Source organism: Pollicipes pollicipes, unplaced genomic scaffold, assembly GCF_011947565.3.
Source record: "Pollicipes pollicipes isolate AB1234 unplaced genomic scaffold, Ppol_2.1 Scaffold_6052;HRSCAF=7182_pilon_pilon_pilon, whole genome shotgun sequence".
In the NCBI taxonomy this organism is placed as follows: domain Eukaryota; kingdom Metazoa; phylum Arthropoda; class Thecostraca; order Pollicipedomorpha; family Pollicipedidae; genus Pollicipes; species Pollicipes pollicipes.
In genome coordinates, this window is record NW_023596805.1 from 1,708,694 (window position 1) to 1,735,759 (window position 27,066).

Genomic DNA, 27,066 nt, shown 5'->3' on the forward strand with positions numbered 1-27,066 from the left:
TTCGTGGTAGCAAACAGCAATACTATTATCACGACAACAGTGTTATTATCATGACAACAATGTTTTCTCACATGTCATGAGCTTTGTTCCAGACACAAACGGACAAAATAATATCCGCGACATGAGCTGTCTTTTTTATTATTCTTTGTTGCTTTTATTTTTTATCATATATCAATTATTGCCACGACTTGACTGATCGGGGACCCACCAATCATGAGCTGATCATACATCCATTCACCATGCATCTCAATCACCATGCATCCAAATCATCATGCAATCGAATTGTCATGGGCCGATGATGCATCCAACCGGCTTGCGCTTAGTTATCAGATGGCTCGGCTGAGGACTCCCAACTATTATCCATACCAGACACAATGTATGCTATGCATTGGCAATTTCTAGTTCTGATAGAATTAACAGTCGCACAGCCAATGGTAAAGCATTAGTTGCACCAACCTAGCCAGATTTTAAGAGCGTCCTTCGAGCTGTAGTTACAAGCGAATCGGGAGAAATTTCTCCAGCATGCTCGGAATTGCCGAAAGTTATAGATCACCTGTAACAACACTTTTGAATAACAACATGACCTGAACTTGAATCTTTATCCCCTTACCAGCATACCTGACTGAAAAATCAACGGTTTTGTTCAAAGTATTGTGTCTACGTACAATTTCAGTTTCTGACCTGCGATCAACATTTTGAGGCGTGCTTTGATGAATCAGACGCCGTAGATCGGCGAAGTCCCAACCAGAGATAGCACGTGCTTTCCTGGTGGGAAAGTCATGTCTCAGTCGCTGACAAAAGATGCCACCAGAGAGCGTGCATCATTCCTTAGATTCCTGACGAAACCGGCAGTGCGATGTACTCTTTAGACGTGTCGTGATCATGAACACATAATATGCCACCCATGCCACTGGGATATGTTTCGACTATGTGCATGTTAAGAGGCATATGACACCTCAACGGTCACTGCAGCTGCTTTCAGCCTTTTTCAGCCGCTAAGCGGTGAAATCGGTCCAGTTGATTTTGAGGTCCGAATGGAGAGGTCAAACTGACCCCCGCAGACAATCGTGAGCATAAAGCCCGGTGGTCAGTGAATATTATCAACGGAGCCACGTTAAAAAGCGCCGGACCGTGCCTTTTCCCCGATAGTTCCCACCGCCTGCCTCCATGATGTCTGGGGAGTTTTTGAACAGCCGATAAGTTGAGGAATTTATAAGCAGCCTGGATTCATACGCTGCCCACCTTATATGTATCATAAAGGATTGACAGTTATGCTTGCATGCTATCATAGCCAGCCCGAAATAGTCATTCATTTTGACGTGGCACTGAATGCTCTACAGCTGGGCGATTCTGCCAATTTTCTCTCTCAAATGCATTCGCTTGAACGGCAAAAATTATCCAATGGCTGCATGTCATGCGTGTTACCAACGAATGCTCACTAATGCTGTCGATCTCTTTCAGATCCCAATGCTGTTCGATGACATGACGCCTACCTGCATCTAACGCTAAAAGACGCCATGGGAGTGCGCACCTGCCTCCCGCGCGTTCAACTCCTCAGAGGGTTCCAAGGCCTAATTTTATCGCCCAGTTGGCCGGCTCTCCGTTACACAGAGTTCTCACTTTCGATGAGACGCGGGCTGCCAGTGGCGCGCGCTCAGTCGCCGCCGCTGCGCCGTACTCGCCGCAACGACGGAGCGCGTGCGACGGCCGCCCGGCTCCCCTGCTCCGGAGAGTTGAAAACGCGCCGGGCGCCTCCGTTGCGGGGAAATTGGGAGCGGACGAACGTGCACCTCAGCCTGAGAGATTCCAAATAAGAGCGCGGTGTCGCGGTGCATTTGAAGTGAGCGGTCTGTGAGACAAACTCTTGTGCCAAGAACACGAGCTACAATGAGGTCGCGAAGCTGGGTGGTCGTGACGGGTAGTGCAATAGTTGTGTTGGTGATGTGCGCTCACAGAACTGAGGTAAGGTTGGCCCCTCCACTGGAATCGAGGATTATGGGCTTTGAAAACCTTGCGTTGTATATTGTAAGTCTATCGCACCGTTTGTTTTTAATTTTCAAATATGTGGAACCTAATAAGTGTCGAAGAAATGCAGGCTTCTGATCGAAGATTTCATGTCGTGGATGCTCCCCAGGGTGTTAAAATCAAGTTAAAAGAAGTCGCTTGTCGTCGCATGCAATAAATGCATGCTCTAAGAATGGCTTATCTACGAAACCCTGTGCCGCGATACGGGATATTTCTCGGGAAATAAAGAAGCAGCATACCTGAGAGTGCCACAAACTATTAGGTTGCACGCAAATGGTGTTAGTACGAATCTCAGTGCCAAAATTTAACCGCACTTAATCCTAGGGTGCAGTTTTGCAAAATAAGTTGAGAGGACGAGCATGGAAGAAAAGCTATACCTGCACTCAAAAATGAAAAAAACAGTTTTTTAAAACTTGGTCAATTTTTGTTCAAAGTCGATGACTGGAGACCCCAAACTGAATGGAAAACAACACCCTGACCCAAATTTTAATCAGAACTTATCTTTCAAAAAGCATCACTAAATATCCGCTCGAGAACAGACAAATGAACAGGGAACCAACACCCATAAGGGGCTTTAAGGAAATAGCACGAAAGCTCGCCAGAGAACTATAGATATATAGATCCATCGATATAGTTCCTCCGTGTCCTCTTTTTTGCGGGACTATGGTGCTGACGGTATGTGCATTTGTTTATGTGTCGGAGTGGTGCCAGCCCTATGGCATTTCCCTATGGACATGCACATTGGCCTTTGGCGACTGAGAAGAAGTTGCGAGATCTATGGGGCTATGCGAAACAAATATTGGGCCGTTGGGCTATATACACAAATATAAGGTCTCAAGAGTTCCAGAGGAAAACATGGGCCTGAAAGGGTGTTGTAAAAAGGTCAGTCTGCATTTCCTATTTACTTATTTATCTATTTATTTCCCACTCAGTTTTTTACTCATTATCCCGCCTGAGATCAGATCGCTTATATCCTAATTACCCTTCGTTGGGCCCAACCAGGGGATCAAAAGGCTATTCTCCCACGTTGTGCAAATCATGACGTCTATCATGATTGATTGAGCCCGGCTGCTCTCAGGGTCAAGGTTAGAGCCGTCTATCTCAACCTAAATACGCCTCTGCAGCCGTGCTGGCGTAACACTTTGTGAGCCAATTACGTGCGAGAGCAAGTTTTTCAACAAATTACGCACGAGAATCAGTTTCTGAGCCAGAAAAATGCCGAAACATTTGTTTTGGGGTTTTGCAGGAGGCGACTCGGTGACGACTTCCGCTGTGAAGCAGTAGTCAACGGTCACGTCATGGCGGCCCCACTCTTAATAGAGCGGTGATCATAGAGAGTGAACACAGACGGCGTGAAATGGCCTTTGAGGCCGAAGCGCGCGAAAACTGCCAATCATCGTCACTGGAGTCAAGTAGTCGCCCAAGTTGGGGTTTTCGGGTCATGAATCCGCCACGGGAATCATAACAGGTCCGAGTTGTTCTGAAATAAGCCGCAGATTATAGGGTAACTTACCAGGTGGGACATATTTAACCGCCTTTTGATCAGACCCGCAGATCATGCCCAAGTTTCTCTCGTGTTCGTCATGCTTGGCAGCAGCAGCATTTTTAGCGATTGACAAGTCTATGCACTTCCCCACGAAAGGTTTCATCTATATGCACTACCACACATCGGGCTCTCTCATTATCGGCATGATGATGCTGATACAACCCAACCCACCAGAGTGCCTCAGCAGCTACATCACATGCTTGTACTAAATCTACATTCGAGACACGTGCCATGCTACGGCTTCCGTACCGCTTCATCAGCCAGCTCTTGTCTCGGGCTGGGCCTCATCACGCGTTGACGAGGCGGGCCGCACCCCGATCAGCGGAGCCGGAGGTCGCGCTGCGGGTCGCGCAGCGAACGGGACCCGTCAGGTGTCATGGGTGCAGTTACGTCGCCCGCGGGCTATCGCGCTCCACTGCAGCGACCCACACTCTGCAGCAGGCGGACTCGGGCTCGCTGCCAGCCACAGGGACGGCGTCGAAAGCTTGGATGTGAGTGTGTGTGTGTAGGGGCGTTCGAAGAGTTAAAGTCGCCCCGCGATGCGTCGGCTCCAGTTACACCACGCCAGGATCACTAGCTTCGCTCAATTGAGCAGCAGTGTGAGCGGATGTCCCCAGAGATTATCGCTGAACACCGGGGATTACCCAGATCCAGAACACCCAGATCCGGCTTCGGCATCTGTTGCAGACGAGCGCAGCAGAATGTGACGACCGGGAGCGCAGACATGCAAAGGCAACGGGTGACAACGGGGTCAATGTGCACCCCATATTCCTCTTAACGGGGTTAAGGGGATATGGGTTAAGGGAATACAAAGACCAGGGGAGGTGTGCCTTGCACACAATTTCGAAATATTTCTCTTGCAGCGTAGAAACAAAGTTTAAAATGCTAGGCTTGATCCTACTTTTGGGTACATCCCGTATATTGGATGGGTGCCTGCCGTGTCCCGGAAGGAGGGTGGCTTGATTGTCCGTGGGGTCGGTGTTTCGTGCGCCTAGAGCGTCATGCGCTACGTTACGTCGCGCGGCGACCAGTTACTCCCGGCCAAGAATTGTTTGAAGATCCGCCTGCGGGCGTCATTTAAAGTGCGCCAATAATGTGGAGGAGCGTCGACTGCAGAGGGCGGAAACTGCACACATTCCTGCACGAACGGCTGCGGCAGTCATCGGCTGTTTACAGCGCTTGTGGAGAGGCAGTTATGCCATTGTGGAAGTTCACCGAGCTTTGATTAGAGTGGGCTAATTAGAGACGCGTTTAATTAACTGGCTCCAAGTTGCGTCTTGGGTACCGTTGTAATGACGTCATTACGTCGTATACTTGCATCTCCGAATGTAAGAGGAAGTGTTGGGTCCGTCCAAACGCCGCAACCATTTGCCATAAGAAGACGCAAAATTTGGCGTTACATTAGCTGTGATCATCAGGCTGCTGCAATTACGATTCACCTTTACGTTTCCCCCCTCATTCTCTCTCTCCCATCCATCCCTCTCTTTCTTCGTCCCTCTTTCTCGGTCACACTCTAACCCCTTCCATTCAGTCTATTTTAACCGACCTCTCCATTATCCTTTCTCCATTTCTGTATCACTCCCTCCTTCCGCCTTTTTCTGTTCTCTTTCGATCTCTTCGATGGTTTTCTACTCTCCCTTTCTCTCTCTCTCTCATCTCTCGCTCTCCCTCTTTCTCTCTCCCTCCTCTCTCTCTCTCTCTCTCTCTCTCTCTCTCTCTCTCTCTCTCTCTCTCTCTCTCTCTCTCTCTCGCCTCTCCTTCTCTCCGTCTTCAACTCGTTGTCATCTTCGTCTACCCCTCCCCCCTCCCTCACTCTTCAGCCGCCATCCACGCGGCTTCCCTTTTGCGGGTCCTCGCGTACATAACGCACGTGCCGACCGAGCTCACGGGCAGACATGCTGGGAAGGTCGCCCGCCGCATAATATTCAGCAGGGATGGCAGGATGCTGTCACGCTTGTCACGTTTGTCTTGCCTGTCACGTTTGTCAGGCTTACACACGTCTGTCAGGTGCTCTCCTCCGCCGCCAGAGCTCAGATGTGTATGTCGCGTGCAAAACATACGGGGAGATGAGAGCAGTTCAGATTTTTACCTCATCAGGTCGGGAAGCTGCGGAAGCGGCATTTATTTTTCTCCACATGTGCCCAGTTAAGGGATGTTCACGTAAATTCAACCGTTAGATGTGTTAGACTCGCATTGCCTTCCGACAGTCTCGCTTGGTGACAGCCACGCTTCGCCATTTTACTATTAGATGACAGATGCATGATTGGTCGTCCCGTCTCCTTTCCACACTGGATAGAGTAATCAGTTGTCGCTGATTAATTTTGGTCTAGTTTTCCGTTCGAGAAAAGCTGCCAAGAGCGGTCAGTGGTTTTCAAACCACCCCTGTGATGGAAACTGGAGTTACGCGAATCCCCGACTGCTTCCTTCTGTAGGATCTTGTGCTACCAACTGCAAAGACGACACTACATGCATTGCGGATGGTTTGAACGACAAAATTAGTTTTACGTTACTCATTGACCGAATTTTGTTGCATTCATCCTGATCTTTGTACATAAATTGTTCTACTTCAATGAACCGATTTAACCATGTACCATGAATACAAGAGACGCCAGTTATAACCTATGTGTCCCTGATTCATGGCCATTTCAAACATTACGCCACCTAGAAAATACAGATATAACACCGAAATAACGCACCCAATTATTTTGTCGCGGATTCATTTCCCTAGCCGGTTTATCATGAGGAGTTAAATTGACGCAATAGGAAATGCAATGTCACCCACGCTCACGACATTGGTTTATGCAATAATGTTCAAGGCCACGTTTTGACTAGATCGGCTTGTGTACAAACAAGACTCCTTACATCCGGATAGAAAACAGACGAGCCATGTGCACACCAAAACCAATGGATTTTTTTCGGAACGCAATCTGCATGCGCATGTGCACACCAGCGCAACAGTTAACACGACCAATGTTCACAAGCGGAACAGCGCTTCGGCATACCGACAGAGTCCTCGCGGTCTAAGGCTGCCGCCGCCACCCCACGTGCCTCGACGAGATTTGAGAACCGCTGGTCTGTGGACGCCGCTGTTGGCGTCGGCTCCCACGCGCACCAAACTCTGAACAATAGACTCTGCCCGGCTGGCCTAAATGTGGAGAGCGCCCGCAGCGGCCCGCGGAAGACGCTGTAGGCGCATGCGCACGTGGAGCACAAAAATCGCTCGTTTGCTCGCTTGTGTCAACTGAATGCAGAAATACGGTTGGTGCGGGACGCGGCTGGTTGAACTTATTGTGCGCGATCAAATTCTCCAGCCACGCATGTTTACTTGAGAGCGTCATAATGTAGAATGGTGGTGGCAGACTCTGTACAATGCGCTCCATTTCCGATGCGCACCAAGCTGGACCGGTGGAACACTGCTTTTTAAATTATAGCGCATTGTGTATGAAATGCTTGCTGGATAAAATTGCCAGCCAGCTGCTTCAATGATTGTCGAAATAATTTGTATTGAATTACGGCACTTGGGTCTCTCCAGCAGATATTGTGACTCGCATTATCACATCGCTGATAACCCATCCTGATACCTTAGAGCCCTCTCTCCACGCCACCACGTGGCCACTTCTAGAGCCTCCTTTCCGGGCCACCACGAAATCACTTTAGAGGCCTCTCTCCGGGCCACCACGAGACCACTTTAGAGGCCTCTCTCCGGGCCACCACGAGGCCATTCTAGAGCCCTTTCTCTGGGCCATTTTGTCACGCAGCTTGAGTGCTCTAGTTGAAAACCATTGCTGCAGTCACCACGCGCCACCGCGCGATACACAATGCAAACATTTGCCATTGGCTCTGCGACGCTGCGAGGCAGAACGGGTTCAAGCAGAGTCTGGGCCTCCCGACTATTGGTGGGGAGCAGAGTCTGGGCCTCCCGACTATTCGTTAGTTCCCGCGCTCCCGGGGAAAAGTAGCATTATTTTCGTTCCCCACAGAAATGACATGACAGACAATCACGCGACGTATCCAGACAAAATCATCCGCAAGCGTGATCATCAGCTGATGTGTAAATATAACCCGCTTCTTGGTGGACCGGTGAAGAAATGGGCCAGCAGATGTTGCCAACGCGGAAACGAAATTCAAACTTCGCAGTTGAAATCGGTGCACGTGACCTACACTCACCCAGATTTGAACTTGATAGCGTTTTGACACACCACTGATGTTAGGTAACTTGAACTTGGCCCATCAATTTTGCCCTCCGCTTTTTGTCAACGCATCTTTGTGATCTCGCGGAGAGAAAGTGCAGACAGATGACGGAACGTGACTTGTCTGTTTTTGCTTCGTTTTACGCAAGTTTTTTTCGTCCAGAATCGTGCGATAGTATGATTTGGCAATAACGAATGTGGGCAAACTTACGAAGGTCAACAAGTTGACTTTCAGTTTCGTCTGTGCCGAAGCACAGAAACCAACACATGTTTAAACGCAATGTGATCAAACTTCGCGAATTGCTATCTGTTCGGAATGATGCCTTGAAGTACTCTCATCGGAACTCAGTCCATTGATATGTTTGTACAAAGTGTTTATGGCATGCCCCCCAAATAAATATATTCAAGTCGCAACCCCAACATTCAAATATGCTGGATGAGTTCAATGTCATGAGGGTGGTATCAATAGCCATAGCAAGCTAGTCATATTCTGACTGTATTCCCTTTCTCTCCCCTTCTGTGTATCTCCATCTCTGTACCTTTTCAATCGCACAACACTCCTCAAATTTTATACAAGCGAAACCGAAATGAATCTCTCGTGCAAAGCCATTCCCCAGAACAACCCGCTTCGTTGGCTGCAACATCGTCATGTACCTGATGTATGAATCCTGCTGTATAACACCGATTTAAGCTGACCATACCTCCCACGTGAACCCCACGTCTGACGCATCCGTGTACACATACCGGGTCCGGGTTTCGCACGCGATTCGTGTGAGGATCCCACAGTTCTCTGCACGCTTGATCAACCGCAACAGCAGCAGCAGGCTCATGGGGAACACTTGCGGCGGTCGGGTTGAAGTCTGCCGCACTCAGCTGCCTACCCCTTCCTGAGAACGCCTTGATCTTGGTTCTTGGAGCTCTTCTAGGTTCGTTCAGTCCTGAGAAAGGAAAGCGCTTATCGGGTATGCGGTTTATCCGGGTGAAGGAATGCGCTCGTTGCAACTTCTTTGAAAGATGCTCCTACACATATACCGATTTCGCACAAACTAAGCCATCGTGACTCGTGTTGTCTCAGATTACAAGTCACCTCAAAATGGCTCCAATTGTCAAATCGATAAGTGCTATTTATGCACTTCCCTTTTTTGTAAGGCAAATAAGCGCGTGCCACCGCATTTTTAGCTGCTCTCCTTGACCTATCATTAAAGGCCATCTGTAGAAGCACTCGTCGAATATAGGAACCACGTGCAATCGGGAATAAAGCACCTGTACGCCTGACGTAGCTAAGCACACCTGGTTTCCAAAGAGTGATGAGATGCAGGGATGACATTTCGTCATGATGGGCGGAGTGCACCGCAAGAGTAACGTAACTGGCGCCGCCTACAAGAGCAGTTACGTAGTTCTGCCGGTCCCCAGGGGGACGTCAGCCTGATAGTTCGTAAAGTCGGCTCACGATCGCGGCAGCGGATCTCGCTGGCGGCTGTGGCTTTTGTGCCGTGAAGTGGCGTCAGGCGCCGGATTGGCTTTGGGTTAGCACTGGAGGCTAACGGACTGCTCTAGTGATCTGGGGAGGGAGGGAGAGGTGGCGGAGGATAGGAGAGAGGGAGAGAGACGGGGACAGGGAGGGGTAAGGGAGACGGGCGGAAACGAAGAGAGGAAAAAGTGAGAGTGAAGGAAAAGGAACAAAGAGAAGGGCAGCGAGCTGGTGAAGAGAGGGAAGTTATGATAGGGAAGACGTCCTACCCCGGCTCAGTCAGATTTGGACGTGGTGCATTAATGCGACATGAATGCGGCATGAGTCCTATGACCCGTGAAGCAACACAATGGGTTTACAATGTCTCGAAAACCGATTCTGAACGGCCTCAACTTCTATATAGTTTCAGCATCCATGACGACTCCTTACAGTTTTGGAATCAGTAAACCGGACGTAACTTGTGCCGAGCGCCAATGTACTTCCCTTTTAAAGAACACTCTCAAGTTGGACAACGCCTTGATTTTTCTTAGAGCTTAACTGAACCAGAGCGTGAATCTATCATGCTCCCATGCTTGTCCCAGCACATATGATCGTTAAAGGTGAAATTGCTGGCATAGACTAGCGGAAGGCTGAAACGAAATGCCATTCACTTCTCATTGGATATAAGTAAGTTGAACCAGCTGCACTTACGCTGTTATTTTCGAGTCTGGATGCTCGTGATGCGTGTTTGCCACGGATGCTGAAACTGTGTAAAAGTTGAGGATGTTCAGAATCGCTTTTCGTGACACTGTGAACCCATTTTGTTACTTCATAGGTCATAAGACTCTTCTCACATTCACCCAAAGTTGCGGAGTAGCAGCCTATCTTGCTCCCGGTTCCCACATCCTTAACGTTTTTGTCATTGTGTGCCAGAAATTCGAATGGATGGCGTCACAGCAAGGAGTTCCGTTATACTGCCGTGGCGCGTGGTGTTATTTGCCTGACGTGGAACGCAGTCATGGCTACTCTGCTGTGAGATATTAAAGTCTACTGGGTAGCCAACATAGCTTACTGAAGCCTGAAGCCTTTGTTAGGAAAAGTAACATGACTTTGTGGTGCCCGGCATGATTTTGTTTCAGAGCATCGCGTGCATATAGAGTATCATTTGCGGATGCTGGAAAACCGTCTGGAGCGGTTCAGTGCTCGCATGTGCGTTTCCTCTTTGGTGGGTCTCCAGAACGTTGATCGGCCAAGTCCTGCATGAATTCAGCCAAAGTAGTTGTTAGCAGAAGCAGTCCGCCTCTGATTTTACCTGTGTTCGACGCGTGTTCGACTGTGTTCTGTGTTAGACTGTGTGTCTTGTTTCGTGTTCTTCACGATCTGTGACCGGACCGTGACTGTTCCACAACAAGACCCGTTCACGAACACTTCCAACGGACCTGACCTGACCTGACCTGACTGGTGACTTGACCTGACCTTTCAGGCAGCAATGGGCTGGGATACACTGTTCGGGGAGAGGCGCTACGAACCGCCGAAGCGGTGCAACTGCGGTAAGTGCGTGTGGCGCTGGGAGGGGCGGCGTGCTCTCTGGATACGGAGGCCGCAGTTTCTAATCTCAGCACTAGTGGACTTTCTTCTCTCCCCACTGGACACGTCTCCAAACCTTGGAATGCTTGCACCTGAGCTGGATTCGACGGCGCCTGATGTACTGCGACCACAGCTGCAGCCACGGTTGCGGTTCGTCATCCCAATCTCCGGAAGAAGCCTGGAAATACGAGGCGGTTGAAGCACTGAGTTTGGAATGAACTGAAATGATAAGCAATGAATGGCATCGCTGCACGGTATTGCAGGGACGCGCTTTCTGCGCAGAAGAGAACATCCATTGCATGCAATTCTGTTAGAGCTTTTCCTGAGGGACGGTTTTACTGAACCATACGGTAACGTTCCCATGGCACCATCTGCTGCATGGTGCATATGATGAATGTTTACTGCGGTGTGGCAATCATCTTGTCACCGGCTCAGAAGTGCACTCCGTGGGAAGTGGGGCCAACTCCTGCCGAGATCCCATACCACCTCCCTCCAGGCCACGTCAGAACGCGGAAAGGAAAGGCGGTCACGCTCCCCCGCTCCTGCCTGCTGCAGCCTGCCGCGTCCGCGGCGCACGCATTGCGAGAATGAGGTGACAGGCTCGCCCCAGGCACAGCACGCGCCCGCGAGCCGTCACCACGCGCTCTTGTCGCGTCCACACGCGCTCGCGTTATGCAACGCGCTCGGGCCTTGGAGCGGGCTGCCGAGAGGAGCCCCATGAATCGACCGTCTCGCAATAAACGCCACGGCGTGGTCGCCTTCCGGGCGGCGGGTGTCGCAAGGCGTCGTAACTGCATACGACGCAGCGTTTACGACCACGGCTCCGGCCGGGGAGCGGTTCGGTCGCGGGTTTAGGTGGGTGCCGCGCCGTTCAGCCGGGAGACTGGAAGGCTGCTCGGCTTCCGGGCGGCAGGTGAACGCAAGGGTGTTTGTGTGGCTTTGCTATGGGGTGGGCGCAGTCCCAAAATGAAGTTAAGCAGCCTCCAGTTGAAAGTGCAGGCAAGAGCGTTGTATGAAGGGAGAAGAGCCCCCGTATCTTCTTGGATGCACTGCTAGCTCCATGCAATTGCTGAGCGCCATAAGAACAACAGCGAACTCAAGCTTGAACCTTACGACGCTGTTTCAAATGGTTTGGCTGGCTTTCGAGGCCTCTGAAGTGAAGCATGACCTGGAAAATGCTGCTAAATAAGAAATGCAGAAAAGTCAGTTCCATGTCGCGTCATTAGCGAGTTTTCGCGGCGCGGAGTGGAACGAACACCTTTCGCTTGATGACGATTTGGGCCACGTTTGATTGGGCTTCTTCGCTGTCCGTGCAACAGATGGATTTACGAAAGTAAAAGGTCAAGAATGTATTCAAAAATGAAGTGCTGCAATGGCAATTGCAACATCGGAAGAACCAAAGTCCTGCCGAACAATGTGTAAAGTCGCTGGTACGCTCGCCGGGATCAGCTAGTCATGGAGATCAACCGCCACCGTCCATATCATCCGCAACCAGCGAGCTAGCGACATCTCAACACCCTCAGGCTTGCAATTAGCCTTCGCACAAGTGTTGCCTCGCACAGGTCTCTTTTCTCTGTCGGTTGAATGAAGTAGTGTGAAGGGCAGTACTGTTTACGTCCCAGCCGTCATCGAGACTGGGTTGACTGAAAGCTTGTTCCATCAGAAGGCGCTTGTTTTAACCAGCATCTGTACTCAAAGCGACCTTAACTTTTCCAACCGTTGGTCTCCCCATCCACCTTTCAAATCGAAACCGCTTCCACCCGGTCTCCCGCCGCCCGCAGCTGCTGCCCCACCGCCCTCGCCACCGCTCCCTCTCCCCGCCTAGTCTGTCTACCCTTGGCTTCCCCCGCCGCCCGCAGCTGCTGCCCCACCGCCCTCGCCACCGCTCCCTGTCCCCGCCTAGTCTGTCTACCCTTGGCGTCTCCCGCCGCCCGCAACTGCCGCCCCACCGCCCTCGTCACCTCTTCTTCTCCCCGCCTCGTGTGTCTACCCTTGGCTTCCCCCGCCGCCCGCAGCTGCTGCCCCACCGCCCTCACCACCTCTCCCTCTCCCCGCCTCGTCTGTCTACCCTTGGCGTCTCCCGCCAGCCGCAACTGCCGCCCCACCGCCCTCACCACCTCTTTCTCTCCCCGCTGCGCCTGTCCAGCCTCGGCACGGCGAGGCTGGACAGACGGCGGGGCGCCGACCCCTCACCTTCACGCCGCCGCCGTCTGTGTCGGAGCGCGAAGGTCATCAGGCGACGCCGGCCGCTCTCCAAGCAGGTGGCGAGCAGTGAAAGTGACCGGAACACCGCCCGTGGCGGTCCCGGAGCCGACGCCGGACCTTGGACGGGGTGGAGACGGTCGTTCGAGACGGGTGGCGGCGGAGGCGCACTTTCTCCACCAGGTGCAGCATCCGGTGCTGGCTAACGACGATCGCACTCAGCCCTCTTCGCGCCTGCTGGGCCGCGCTGGGTTTCGGGTTAAATCAGCATCGACGTCGTTGGAGTCAGCCCGCTTTCGATTGTTGTCTGTTTGGTTGTTGTCTGTCTGAATGGAAGTCGGTATGAAATGTTGCTCGGAGCCGGGATGTGAGGCGACACTATTAGCCTCAAACCAGAGTCGTCAATAACCCCGCTGAAGCGGCACCGGGCACAAGTGCTGTAGAGGCCCAGATTACCACGTTTCGACCGTCGGCGCCGGTCACGGCCAACAAATGTGCTCATCGCGTGCTGAAGCATCGTAATTGTCCGCTGACCCGCGAGCCATCAGGTCATCTCATTGCCTTCGTGACTGATCTGCCCAGTTAGGGGACTTCATATGCCATATTCAGCTTCACTCACTGACTTATGGCAAGAAGTTACGTGTCTACGGATGTCAGGCACTAGGGACACTAGACACTACACACGGACACCAGACATTGACATGTATTCAGTCCTGAGCCCAAGGCTGCCTGCCGGAAAATCGTGGAAAACCAATCCTGGATGGAAGAGGTGAAATATGCGTAACACTGCTGGATCCTGAAGCCCTAAGCCAGCCTTGCTGCCGGACGTGTACGTGCCGTGCCGTGCCGACGTGCCGTGCCGACGTGCCGTGCCGACGTGCCGGACGTGCACGTGGCCCACCGCCAGCCGCCAATCCCTCTAGCGCCGTGACCAGCATACCGTTACGGCACGTCCCTCGTGCCGGGGCACTCGAGCGCGGCGATACACAGCCCCATCAGGTCACGCTTCCGCTTGGGTCGTCTTGTTTTCCCGTCAGGGGCTCCGGCTCCCGTGGGAACGGCGGGGTTGCGTGGCGATGACGCCGGCGACGAGGCGGCGCGCTCGTCCAAATCGCCGCCAAAGCACGGCCGGAGTGAAAGGAAGCGTCATCAGTGCAAATCGCGGTTGGCCGTCGATGATGAGAATGTATCCGGTTCTCAGGTGTGGTTTATAGTACCCCCCAATAACGGCGACGCCTTTAAAAGGGAAGCTGCTTGGAAGCTGCTTTTGGGTCAAGTACGTGGAAGCCGAATAGCTGAGGCGTATTTCCGTGACACATTTGATCCTTTGTGCTTGCCTACAGTTTCCCTGCGGGCTGAAACAACTACGTTGCAATTTAAACTTAACGTGTGCTTTATAGAGGAGAGTACACACTGCTCGTGCTTTCATTGTGTGAACGTTTTAGTCCATGCTGTTACAGCCACAAACAAAATACAGCTGTAGCAATGTTTCTGTTGCGCAGTAGTTGTTGGGCTTAAAAAGCTGCTGATTGGAACAAGACTTTCTGCCTGTTTTGGAGAAAAACCGTGATGTCACAAAATGTTGTGATTGGCCCGATCGATTTCAACCCAGGTCAATATTTGATGTGACCATATGCAAGCACGTAACGACTGACGAAGGGAAAAATGCCCTTTCGACATTATCAGATCAAGGATTGGTTGACCTGACGATGATGGGATACGGCGGTACTTTGTAAAGCTGGAAAAACATCCCCTTAAGGTATCAACCCAAGGTGTGCTTTCTCGGTCTCCTGGTTCGGTGAGCCTGAAACTTATGTAGCGCGTCCATGTACTCCTTCGGCATCGAAATCGCATGAATAAAAGAACAGACTCAAGGGAGCAGGACCGACACCTGCACGACATTTGGGCCTGCTCGCTACATTGCACTGTCAAGAAATACAGCAGCGAGACAGCAGATAATGCAGATTAATTTGGTCGGCGCTGTCCGTTCATAAATATACCGAAGGTGGTTGTGACCATGGTATAAGTTTGGGTGAATGTGACTTTGACTTCCCAGCGACGACACGTTCACCACGCCTACATAAACCAACATCGCTGCTTCGCTAAAACAATCTGACCAAACGTGACGACATCTGTATGACTGAACAAGACTGAAAATACCGCCTGCAGAATGACGGATGCGAACGCCAACAACATGCTATCACAGACATTCGACGGATCGCGTCGCCGACGACCAATCAGTGGCCGAGAAAAGGATTTACAACCCGTGACGGACCAATAACTCGCCGCAAAAGAAATGACGACAAGCGCGGACCAATCAGCGAACGCACGAACCCGACTCAACGGTTGTAAGTACCTCATCTTAGGAGAGCTGCTGGTACTTGCAGGCCGGAGCTCTGCAAAGAGGACTCTTTGACGATCTTCAAGCCCTCTTTAACAAGAACAAGACCAAGGAAAACGAAACCTCGGCCGCAACGACGGAGGCTCCGGACATAAGCAAATGCGAGGAAACGTGCCAGAACAAGTTTGCAGGTAACGCACATCCGCTATGCGGACACACACACACACACACACACACACACACACACACACACACACACACACACACACACACACACACACACACACACACACACACACACACACCTGCTGTGCATAATGCCCGTGTGTAGTAAAGCTATCCAAAACAGGTCACGCCACGTCACCCGGCGAGGCTCGGCCAGGTTCTTGAGCTGATGTTTGCTTCGACAATACCCAATGTCGGTCCACCCCGCGGCAATCCGCTTTCACAAGCCATTTACATGGCGGATGGGCCTGTAACAGATGGCGTGCAATGGCAGAGAAGTGTGCTGCAGTGCTCACTGCCAGGATGATCCGTCTCTCAGACTGATCTGCTGTCTGCACGGTCCTACGTAGTGTTTGAACAGAATCGTAGTTCTCTCTTTGGAGCTACGGTTCTGCCAAGAAGCCGCAGTTCAATGCACTGAGACGTCAGCTTGCCGGGTGGTCTACGTCGTTGTCCAGTTGCCTGTATCGATCGCTTGCAACTAGACGAGTCTTCACGAAGTTCGATGATCAAGATGTCAGTATCGTTAGACCTCAGTGGTCTCGGTCTAATCGCCGTATGGGTTGGCTCCGTTGCATTTGTAGCTCGTGGCTGGAGGTAAAGTCAAGCGTAGACAAATCTACTTGTTTTTAACAAATTCGGAGGACGCACAAATCATTTCACCGTTTAAATGCGGTTGCTGCACACAGGGTAAATCATCGTCAGGCAACGCGAAGGAGCACTGGAACTTTACATTTGATTAAGCAACCTCAGCTCCTGGTTTTTCGGTATTATGAGTTCAGAGTTTCTATGCTAACACCTATCGACCTTCAAGTTACCAAGAGTCAAGGTGGTTGGGCGGCATAGTATTGCTAAAGGTCGATAACTGAAGCTGTGCTCATGGTCATGAGTGACCATGCTACATGTGCTCGCTGCATCTGTTCTTAAGTTTTCGCTTATAAGCGAGTCCTCCTTTGGAAGTCATTGATCAATGATCGCTCACCTGGGCTCCTGCACGGCATGAATTGCCAGATATGTATGCTCCAAACGAAATCTTCTTTACTTGGTCCCACTTTAAAACAAACATTTGTCCATTTATGGATGGAACGTAGATTTATGGCATGAAGACCTGTCTCAATCTGCGAAGCCGTTTCCTTTTCATTGCTGTTTGATGTTGGATAGGGACAGGCCGGCAAAGGTGCACGTCCACAGTTGAATTCAGTCGAATGCTCACGATTGAATTCATCACAGCTGAATTCGTTACTTTTGTGGGATGAAGTTGCGACTGTCTGGTGAAGAGTTCCGTCCTAAATCCTGCTGCAAGGAGGACAGCACTGACAACTTGGAGTGTAACTTTTCCTCCATATATCAGTGTGGACGCACCGGGTAACCCACAGGTTTTTTCGTGACTATGTGAGCTGTGACTCACATTAACTATGATTCACGTGTCTTGCTAGATTGGGTAAAGTACGCCGCTTCTATCCAAACTCGCTGCCTTCTCTACACGGACAGTCATGACCACATCACCCCCATTGGCTTGTCATGCCACAATTCACTCGAGTGCGGCTGAGTGTGTAGGTTCTCTGCTGTTTCGAAGTTTAGAGTGCTCTGCTTACTGACTCCGCCCAGTTTCGTCTGCGTTTGGTTTGGCTTCCGTCATCCACCCATTTATGGATAGTTTCCAAGTGCTTTTGTATTCCGCGTTTTTGTCTTTTAAGAATATCGCTCGACTTACGCATTGTCTGCAATTTGCATGTTTCGATATGTTGGACCCATACGTCAGATTTGGCCTTCCAGGTCTTCTACAAAGCACCATCGTCGCATTGTTGTTTGAGTGATGCTGTACTTTCCATGCGGGAGACATTTCAGCGTCGCTTCCACCTCCACCATTAATGTTCATTGCATCACAGCAATGTGTCGGTCACCGTGCCAGCATTAAACTGTTCATCATCCACCACTGCAGCGCATTCACTCACGCTTGATGATAATCACGCTCATAGTGACGTCATATGCTGAGCAGCTGGCTGTCATGGTTACCTCACGGGGAAATGCGTCCTTATCTCTCACTTGGAGCCTTCGTGACGGGCTCCATGACATGTTCCACTGTGGCGTTCTTTCCGTTCATGCGGCGAGGTCAGTTCAGTTCAGTTCGGTTCAGTTCGCGGCAAACAAGCAACGTTATGTCGCTGCTTGCATGCTGCGAGCACCACAAACACCATTAACATTCCGGTAGGCGGCTCCGTGACGACCCCAGCGGCCAATATTTTAGTTAGGACAGTTCCTCCACCAAGTAGTTCGGCTTTTTCAGTCTCGTCCATCCATTTTCCAGTTTTGTCCAGCTTGGATAACGCATCCAGCTTCATTTACCTTCAAACCACTTATCAAGTTTCACCTAGTTCTATGCAGTTTTATCCAGTTCTTTCAAGCTGTCTGGTTGCCCAGTTTTAAATGCACCCGCGACCGGTTTGAAGCAGTTTTAACCAGTTCAGCAGCATAACCGGCGTCTCGTGCGTGTTTCAGCGTGCGGTGTTCCCAACCGAGGTACTCGGGTGGTCGGTGGACGGCCGTCCCGCATCAACGAATACCCGTGGGCTGTGGCGCTGACATACAGAGGTCGCTTCTACTGCGGCGGCAGTCTCATCAACGATCGCTACGTGCTCACGGCCGCACACTGCATCAACGGGTACGTAGAAGTGTTATGAGATGGCCCAGCCGCCGGCGCATTTCGCTCTATTCGCTGGATGGCAACGAGGTTCGTTTTGTACGTTGTATGATGTTTGAAGAGCTTAACAAGTATACGCTCTCTACTCAAATGTGCGTCGCAGCACGGGCGCCCACCGTAAGCAGACGGTAGGCTGTTTTAGTGTATTAATATCAGCAAAGCTTTCCGTGTCAAAATCACGATGTAGGGCAATTTTGGCGCGAATTTCAAATTTAGCACACTCATTGCGCAAAGCAAGTCAAGAGGGCCAACGGTCCCAAACCATCTTCGGACTAATCTATGTCCTGGATTGAAGCGCATGTAGGCTCTACGCGACCATTTCAGCTCCTGACTGTGGATCTCGACCGCTAATGGGCTCTGAGAGTACGTATGTCAGCTAAGCCTTGATGACGCAAAAGCGGCGCTGACTGCATGTCACAGTTGCGAAATTTGAAAGTGCTTTAATGCCTTCGGAGCTGAGAGCTGTCGCGTCTGTTGCAGCCGCTGCTCGGCAATCTGGCTGTGAACGTTGCGGGGAGATCCCAGCGGCGTGACGTCACAGAGCTCACTTCCTGTTCATGCTTCATACATTAGCTTGATCATTCTTGCGTGGGGGAAGCTGTTCCTAGACCGGTGGGCCGCTTAGTTTTTACTCCCATTGACATAGAATAGGATAATCCTGTATATATGTACATATATATATATATATATGTATATATATATATATATATATATATATATATATATATATATATATATATATATATATATATATATATATATAATAGGATAATCCTCGTGCTGGGCAGGACTCAGAACAGCGTGCTCGTCTTGCAGAACGGAATGAAACAGTGCAAACAGCTATCAGTTTCACAGCTCCTTAAACACGACAAGAGAATTCATACGCAGATGTGCTACAGATTGGTTGCTTAATTTAATGGTTGCATGCCAACAACCCAGCACGATTGCCTTCTGGATGTTGAAGTGCGCTTCCCTCCCCGCTGCGCATTATTGGATAATACTGACGTCGGAGGCCATAAACGTGTCCTCAGACGCGAGCGTGCGCCAGAATTGTCAATAATTCTCACGGTGCGGCGATACTGACGCAGTGGCTTGAGACGGAAAGCCAATGGAGGAGATAAATACGCCATGTATTCCACTCCACCCGGATACCCTAACGTTCACAGACAGACGTGAAAGTGAGAGTGTATTCTCCTAAACACATCGACAGATATGTGTAATGGCACAGGGCTTTTACGAGTAGGAAACTGTTAAACGCGGCTTGAATTGCTCCCAAGTGAAATGTCATGTTATCTGAGCATGAGTTACACTGGAGGGAAAAGCAAAGCACTTGCACATAGATGAGATCGGCTTGACAGAAAAGCGATCGAAATGATGAGCTTGCATGTCCCCTACACATTTTACACTCGTGTTTTAAAACCGTGCATCCGTGCGATATTATTGGTCGCAAGGAAACGAGCATTTACTGAACGCCGGCTTTGCCACTGCCAAAGCATTGCCAAATATGATTGACCGATGGCCGACGCCGATCCGGCAGGCTCAACCACAACAGGGTGGAGGTGACGCTGGGAGAGCACGACCGAAACCTGCCCTTCGAAGCCATCACGCGCAAGATCAAAGTGCTGTGGTGGCTGAAGCACCCCGAGTTCAACCCCAAGACGTTCAACAACGACATTGCGCTGGTGCGCATGAAGGAGTCTGTCAGCTTCAGCAGGATCATGCGACCGGTCTGCCTGCCAAGACCGGGTAAGAGTGACGTCACAATGGTGACATCAGGACCAGAAAGCAGCGCTAGGAGGACCTCGGGGCCTTTGTGTCTGCCGCGAACAGGAGCATTAGCACTATTGGAAAAAAGTGCTGGGCGCTCTGGTGCTTCTGTGTTTGCCGAGTAGCAGAAACCTTAGCATGACCCGGGGGGTTCTGTGCCTGCTCTTGCCCATTACAGATATTTCTAGAGCAGCTATCCCCAAGAAATTTCATTAAACCAAAAGACCTAGTTAGTAAGGGAATATTGCAATGGGTAGGGGTGAGAGCACGAAGGATAAGATGACCCCAGAAATAGCAAATAGCTATACTCAATGACGGTGTTACTGTGAAGCGTTTTTCGTCTATTGGAACATGTCGCTTGTCGTCACTGCTTACATGAGCGCGGACATATGGCAACCTACATACATGTACATAAAAGGAGAGAGATAGAGGAGAGAGAGAGAGAGAGAGAGAGAGAGAGAGAGAGAGAGAGAGAGAGAGAGAGAGAGGAGAGAGAGAGAGAGAGGAGAGAGAGAGATTCATATATATATATATATATACCATATATTATATATATATATATATATATATATATATATATATATACATGTATGTATGTATATGCACATAACGTCATTGTCTCCTACAAAATATACAGACACTGACTGGGGCACGCAGTTTCATTGGCACAAGATAATTATCAACCTCAATGTCCATAACGACATCAACATCATCATCAAACGTTAACGTCACCGTCTCCCCCGCAGGGTACAACTACACGGGCGAGAAGGTGACGGTGGTAGGCTGGGGCCGGACGTCAGAGGGCGGCAGCACGGCCAACCTGCTGCAGGAGGTGCTGCTGCCGGTCTTCAGCAACGCCGAGTGTCGGGCACTGAAGTATGACGCCGAGGAGATCACGAGCAACATGATGTGTGCCGGCTACACGCAGGGAAAGATTGACGCCTGTCAGGTGAGGCTAGCGCTGAGGGTGAGGGTGAGGGTGAGGATGAGGATGAGGGTGAGGGTGAAGGTGGTGGTGAGGGTGAGGGTGAGAATGAGGCTGAGGATGAGGGTTAGGGTGGGTGTGAGTGTGAGAGTGAGGGTGAGGGTGAGGGTGAGGGTGAGGGTGAGGGTGAGGGCGAGGGTGAGGGTGAGGGTGAGGGTGAGGGTTAGGGTTAGGGTTAGGGTGAGAATGAGAGTGAGAGAAAGGGTGAAGGTGAAGGTGAAGGTGAAGCTGAAGATGAAGGTGGGTGGGCCACAATCGAATCGATGTGGCTCCGAGTCGGCTCCATCCGTCTGACCCACCATCATCACTTGAAGCGTGACCCAGGCCCAATAAATTCTTCGTGTCCACGTCCTCTGTCCATACAACATGCTTCGTCGCCTGTCCTATTTTCAATCCCAACGCGCTGCCCACCTATGTTACGCGGCAGCGCACGGTCTTCCGCTCACGCATCCCCCCTTCCTCTGCGCATATCGCCCCATTCGGGGGCGCGAAATGACCCCGGCTGTCTGCGCGCCATGAAACATAAAAAACAACAGCAAAGCACCCCCTTGCCGCAGTCGACAAACTATCTCCTCTTTCTCAGAAACAGGCCTTTTCACTTCAGGCAATGGACTTTCTCCTACCTTTCCTTATACGATTTGTGCCTAATTGAATCATCATCAAACCATCACGTTTCATCATCATCATTACCCTCATTAACCATCATCTCAATCCCATATCAGCGTCACCTTACAGCCGATTTCGCAACAAGCAAAAGCTGTACACAACCACACAAACACGCACCACCGCCACGGCCGCCAACACCATACCACAGCCGTGCTCAGCGATGCCACTGAGGAGAACCCGGTGTGACTTTCTAGATGCTGCAGGGCTGCTGGCCCATTTCTCATGGCCGCTCGAAAAAGCGAAATTTCATGTCACGCGCCGGCGACGAGTGCAGATGGCATTGGCGACGACGGCAGAGGCGGATGCAGGAAATAGCAAGGGGGGACTCCGAGTACAGAATGTGTCTCAAAGCCGACTTCCCAAAAGGAAGCGTCGGCGTGCGCGTTTCGGAAGATGTTGAAAAATAAGTCTGCCAAATCAACCAAGGTTTTCGCCTCCTAAATAGGACGGCGAGATACGCCTCTGCGCCCCCACGCCCAGCAGAATCCGGGTGTAGAAAGAGGGCGGCCTTGGCTCATGCAATGAGAGGCTGCGATGACGACCGCGGAAGCTCGCTCGGGGTAAGGGATACATCAGCTCTTCCCATGTGCGGCGATAGGTCTGCTGTTTTTATTTTCCCAGACGTTGGCGGCGCCCCACCGCCTCCCACCCCAGCCCGACGCGCTCCAGTTCTCGCACTGCTACCTATGTCAGAGACACTGCAGGTTAGCGGTGTAGGCAATGGGGAAGACAGCCGCAGGGAAAATAAACCGTGCCTTCATTCCATGGAAGTATGGAATGATGCTGACTCCCGACAAATGTGTGAGATGGTCTGGTGCGTTGTGGTATATCCTGTGAGCTAATATGCTGAAAATAGTCTACGTCCATCACGCCAGGAGGAACGGGTAGTAGAAACGAGGAACGCAGGCGGGAAGGAGGAAAGGAGGAACGATATCGAGTGAATATTGGGACACATTCTGAACAATACGTGCATCGATCGGCAGGAGAAAGAGGCTGACTCCCATTGCCATTTTCCCACGGTATACATCAAATAGAACATCTACTAATGACGGGTGTTCCATAGGACTACCTCACCAATGATTTTTACATCGACGAACATACGTGCGGGCACTGTTCGTAGGTTCCGTACATTTCTTCCATGCAAAATATTCCACATAACACATTGAGGCATGCCATAGGATATACTCTGTTAGCATACTGCTGTGAGCAATGGCCATATAATTTTCACGCATATCATATCATTTCATATATAATATATGTTAACTTCGTAATCAACATTGATGGTGTATTCCAACGCACATCATTTTCGTGGCACATCACAACGTCAACACCTTACAGCTTTGCTTATCGAGTACCATCCGGTGCATTGGCACCATATCCGGTACCATCCGGTGCATTGGCGCCGCTTGTTCTGAGCGTAATATCTAATAATTCCGATGAAATAAGAGCTTAAGGCCTTATCATTAATAAGCCTTATCATATAGCATATACTGTTTTCTCAAGTATTAACTTAATATATACCTAGGGAGGGGAAATTACTTTTACAATCGTCATTCGGTAGCGTCCTTTTTTGCACGCATGTCTTACTTGTGTAGTAGTGCGGCAACATTCCACATCGACCCTATCTAACTGGATATTCGAACTGAACTAGAAATTGTCAAATCCATAATTTGGGAAGACCACAATTCTAACACCATCAACGGCGAGCCGCCATCAAGAAGAAATCAAAAGTGAAACCCATCCGAGGCGGCGTCTGATTAGCCAGCACCTCCGCAAATGACGCTGGTGCGACCCGGACGTGCCTCCAGCTCTCACAGATACAAACACGTGCCTCCAGCTCTCACAGATACAAACCCCGGGAAGACAGATTGCCTCATGCAAATTCAGGAGCACCACACGGCAGAGGCGCGCTCAGGAGGGATGCTACGGTTCGGCGGTAACGATTTTTGTTTGCACGCTTTGAAGAAAATGCTTTTTAACCGCAGAAATAAAAGTGAATTGTTGATTTGTCTCTATCGTATAAATATAATCAGCTCAGAAGAACAGCACGTCACGCAAACTTTTTCCAAATGCCACTGGCACGTGCCCAGTTCTTGCTGGGTGCGCCACTGCGACGAACCTGAACTTTCACGGCCGCGTCCCGGTCTCCGGCCGGAGCGCCGAGACGTGACCGTGTTATGCGGATCTGGTCCGGCGGCAGCCGGGGCGGCACGTGGCGATGAGCGCGGGGCGACCGAGACGGCGCCGGTGGTCGCCGCCGACGCGGCAGCCGGGGCCGCACGTGGCAACGGGCGCGGGGCGACCGAGACGGCGCCGGTGGTCGCCGCCGACGCGGCAGCCGGGGCGGCACGTGGCGATGAGCGCGGGGCGACCGAGACGGCGCCGGTGGTCGCCGCCGACGCGGCAGCCGGGGCCGCACGTGGCAACGGGCGCGGGGCGACCGAGACGGCGCCGGTGGTCGCCGGCCGACGCGGCAGCCGGGCGGCACGTGGCGATGAGCGCGGGGCGACCGAGACGGCGCCGGCGATCGCCGCCGACGCGGCAGCCGGGGCCGCACGTGGCAACGGGCGCGAGGCGACCGAGACGGCGCCGGTGGTCGCCGCTGAGGTGGCAGCGGTCCAGTCAGAATTCAGGATGTAAGGAGATTATGTATAGGGCGTTGTTTCACCTTCGTCCTTCCTCCGTCCTGCGGGGGCTCCTTTCCCTCTTCTCCGTCTCTGTCTTTCTCCGTCTGTCTCTCTTTTCTCTCTCTCTGTTTATTTCCCTCTCTGTCTCTCTTTCTCCCTCTCTCTCACTCTGTCTGTCACGCTCTCTGTCTTCTTTCTGTCTGTCTGTCGTCTGTCTGTCTGTCTGTCTGTCTGTCTGTCTGTCTGTCTGTCTGTCTGTCTGTCTGTCTGTCTGTCTGTCTGTCTGTCTGTCTGTCTCTCTCTCTCTCTCTCTCTCTCTCTCTCTCTCTCTCTCTCTCTCTCTCTCTCTCTCTCTCTCTCTCTCTCTCTCTCTCTCACTCTCCTCTCTCTCTCTCTCTCTCTCTCTCTCTCTCTCTCTCTCTGTCTCTCTCTCTCTCTCTCTCTGTCTCTCCGTCTCTCCGTCTCTCCGTCTCTCCGTCTCTCTGTCTCTCTGTCTCTGTCTCTCTGTCTCTCTGTCTCCCTGTCTCTCTGTCTCTCTCTCTCTGTCTCTCTCTCTCTCTCTCTCTCTCTCTCTCTCTCTCTCTCTCTCTCTCTCTCTCTCTCTTTCTCTCTCTCTCTCTCTCTCTCTCTCTCTCTGCCAACTGGGATGATCGTTGCGCGCCCGGGCACCGTGTCAGCCTCCCGATCGGCTCGCCAACTGGGTTGATCACGATGCACCCGGGCACCGTGTGCTTATCGGCTCGCCAACTGGGTTGATCACGATGCACCCGGGCACTGTACGAAACCAGTCGCCCGGCCCCGGTGCCGTCCCGCCGCGTATGGACCGAAGAGTTTCACTCCCACTTGTTGGCCGCGGCATCGAGTTCGACCGGGACCGACCAAACAGTGCACCAGAGGGAGGGGGATCACGTCGTGGCCAGTTAATAATGGACTGGGAACGAGGGCGACCTAGGGTGGCTGGACGTCCGTGCGCTTGCCTTAATGAATGACATAATTATGAAGGCAATTATGCGCAGGCGCACGCGTGAGTGGGCGTTCGGCGCGTTTGAATGCGGCATGTGTGTGTTGTGCCAAGCAGTGCACAGGAAAAAGGGCATTCAGTCAGTGCCGGTGGGAGTAGGGCACAGCGGAAGCGTAACGAAGTCCCGAAAATTGGCGTCGCCTTCCCAACAGCATAGCTGTAAACAAGATAGTACGATGAGTTATCACATTCTAACGAGTTTCTAACGAGTTTCTAACGAGTTTTCCGTTGCAGGGTGACAGTGGGGGACCGATGCACTGGCAGGCCAAGGACGGGAAGACTAATATCATTGGTAAGTAAAGGGGACACCGCCCCTACGCGCAAACACGAGGAGGAATCCCTGATCCGGGACGCTGTGCGCGATGTGAGGCTTGAGGCAGGCACGTCAAGCGCCAGGTACGTCGAAGCTAGTCCCCAGTCCACGCCGGAAGAGCGGCGGTCTTCGGGACGGATTCTAATCAGCCTCGAATTAGGCATATACGGGCGGTTTAGGCATCTGTGTCACAGATGGCGTCTGATGAGAACCCAGATTGGAGAGATCCACGATCTTGCCACGAGCGGCAGATGCTCTCGCTGCCACTGACGAGTCCCCGCGACGGCGCAGATAAATCAACCGGAAAACCTGCCCCGCCATGCCGCGCCAACGAAAGCACCACGCGCGTTTGTCTTCATCTCACGTCTGACCTAATCTCACCACCCGGCAGGAATCGTGAGCTGGGGTCAAGGTTGTGGTCGTCCAGGCCTTCCCGGCGTGTACACACGAGTCTCCAACTATCTCGACTGGATCGAGCACAACACGCCCGACTCCTGCTACTGCGGCCGCAGAACTCCCAGACGGAGGCGCCACGCACCACAAAGCGCACGAGCAAACAGCGCGCGCTTCGTCATGCGGGGCACCTCGCATTCCGAAGACAACGCCGGCGGCGCCGGCCGCGCGCGGCGCGCCGCTACGCAACAGGACCTCAACGCACGCTCTCATCGGCGGAGCTAGCGCGCGCTGGCGCCCGCAGAGCTGGCGCACGCGCCCAGTTGGCGCCTGGCCTCGGCTGGAGCGAGGCGTCCACGCGCGGCTGGCGGCGACTCGCGCCCGCTGTCAGCTGGCCGGCAATTACCGCACGGCGGTGGCGGCGGAACGGCCGAGAAGTAGAACGGCCTGTGACCCATTTCCGCCCGGCCGCCAGCAGCCGGGAGCGGGCCAAAACAGAAAGTCATCGCTGTCGCAGGATCGAGGCCAGAGGCTGCGCAGCTCGCCGACTCCCCAGTCCACCAAGACTCACGCGAGTCCAGGACCGCACGCGGGCTCGCGCCGGCGAGGCGCGTGAGTCGCGCACGCGAGTCGCGCGCGAGTCGGTCACCGCAGTCCGGCAATTGGACCGATGTGCGGTGTTTGTCTTTCATGACCGGCGAGGAAGATTGAATTGGGAACTGCGAGTGACTGCGAAGCGCGTTACCAGTGAACGCGGGTCAGTGTGTGGACTGTGAATTCGTTCTGACTCGGATGTCAGCGTAGCGAACTGAGGCTGGGGAGGGCGGGGTGGGGGGGGGGGGGGGGAAGGGGGGGGGGGGCGTGCGGGCGAGGGCTCGTAGTAGCGGCGTACCTTTGTGTTCCTCTCACGCGTCCTCACGGAGAGTCCTCCGAGAGTCCTCACCTGACGTCCTCTGGATTGTCACTGACTCTAGTCGCGTACGCGTAGACATACCCTACTGCGCACGGAAACGGCCCATTGTGAAGC

The 27,066-nt window shown here is 52.1% G+C and overlaps 1 protein-coding gene across 2 annotated transcripts; it reads left to right on the forward strand.

Annotated features, from left to right (window-relative positions):
• Positions 1 to 1,653: 1,653 nt before the first annotated feature.
• On the forward strand, positions 1,654 to 26,854 carry LOC119104520 (trypsin-1). Of its 2 annotated transcripts, none has more exons than XM_037228239.1 (7): positions 1,654 to 1,962; positions 10,695 to 10,761; positions 18,066 to 18,228; positions 19,805 to 20,013; positions 20,781 to 20,983; positions 25,568 to 25,625; positions 26,038 to 26,854. In XM_037228239.1, the coding sequence occupies exons 1-7, from the start codon at positions 1,888 to 1,890 to the stop codon at positions 26,322 to 26,324; spliced, it is 1,062 nt and encodes a 353-aa protein (XP_037084134.1). In that variant the 5' UTR covers positions 1,654 to 1,887; the 3' UTR covers positions 26,325 to 26,854. The 2 variants fall into 2 exon arrangements, with proteins under 2 accessions (XP_037084134.1, XP_037084133.1); XM_037228238.1 differs by lacking the exon at positions 10,695 to 10,761 and adding an exon at positions 15,388 to 15,532.
• The last annotated feature ends 212 nt before the right edge of the window (positions 26,855 to 27,066 follow it).

What these genes read in the sequence shown, in the direction of transcription:
- LOC119104520 (XM_037228238.1), top strand. Translation starts at nt 1,888, where the DNA reads ATGAGGTCGCGAAGCTGGGTGGTCGTGACGGGTAGTGCAATAGTTGTG. An exon ending in TGTGCGCTCACAGAACTGAG is followed by an intron (nt 1,963 to 15,387) that starts GTAAGGTTGGCC and finishes TGGTACTTGCAG; the next exon opens with GCCGGAGCTCTGCAAAGAGG. An exon ending in GTGCCAGAACAAGTTTGCAG is followed by an intron (nt 15,533 to 18,065) that starts GTAACGCACATC and finishes TGCGTGTTTCAG; the next exon opens with CGTGCGGTGTTCCCAACCGA.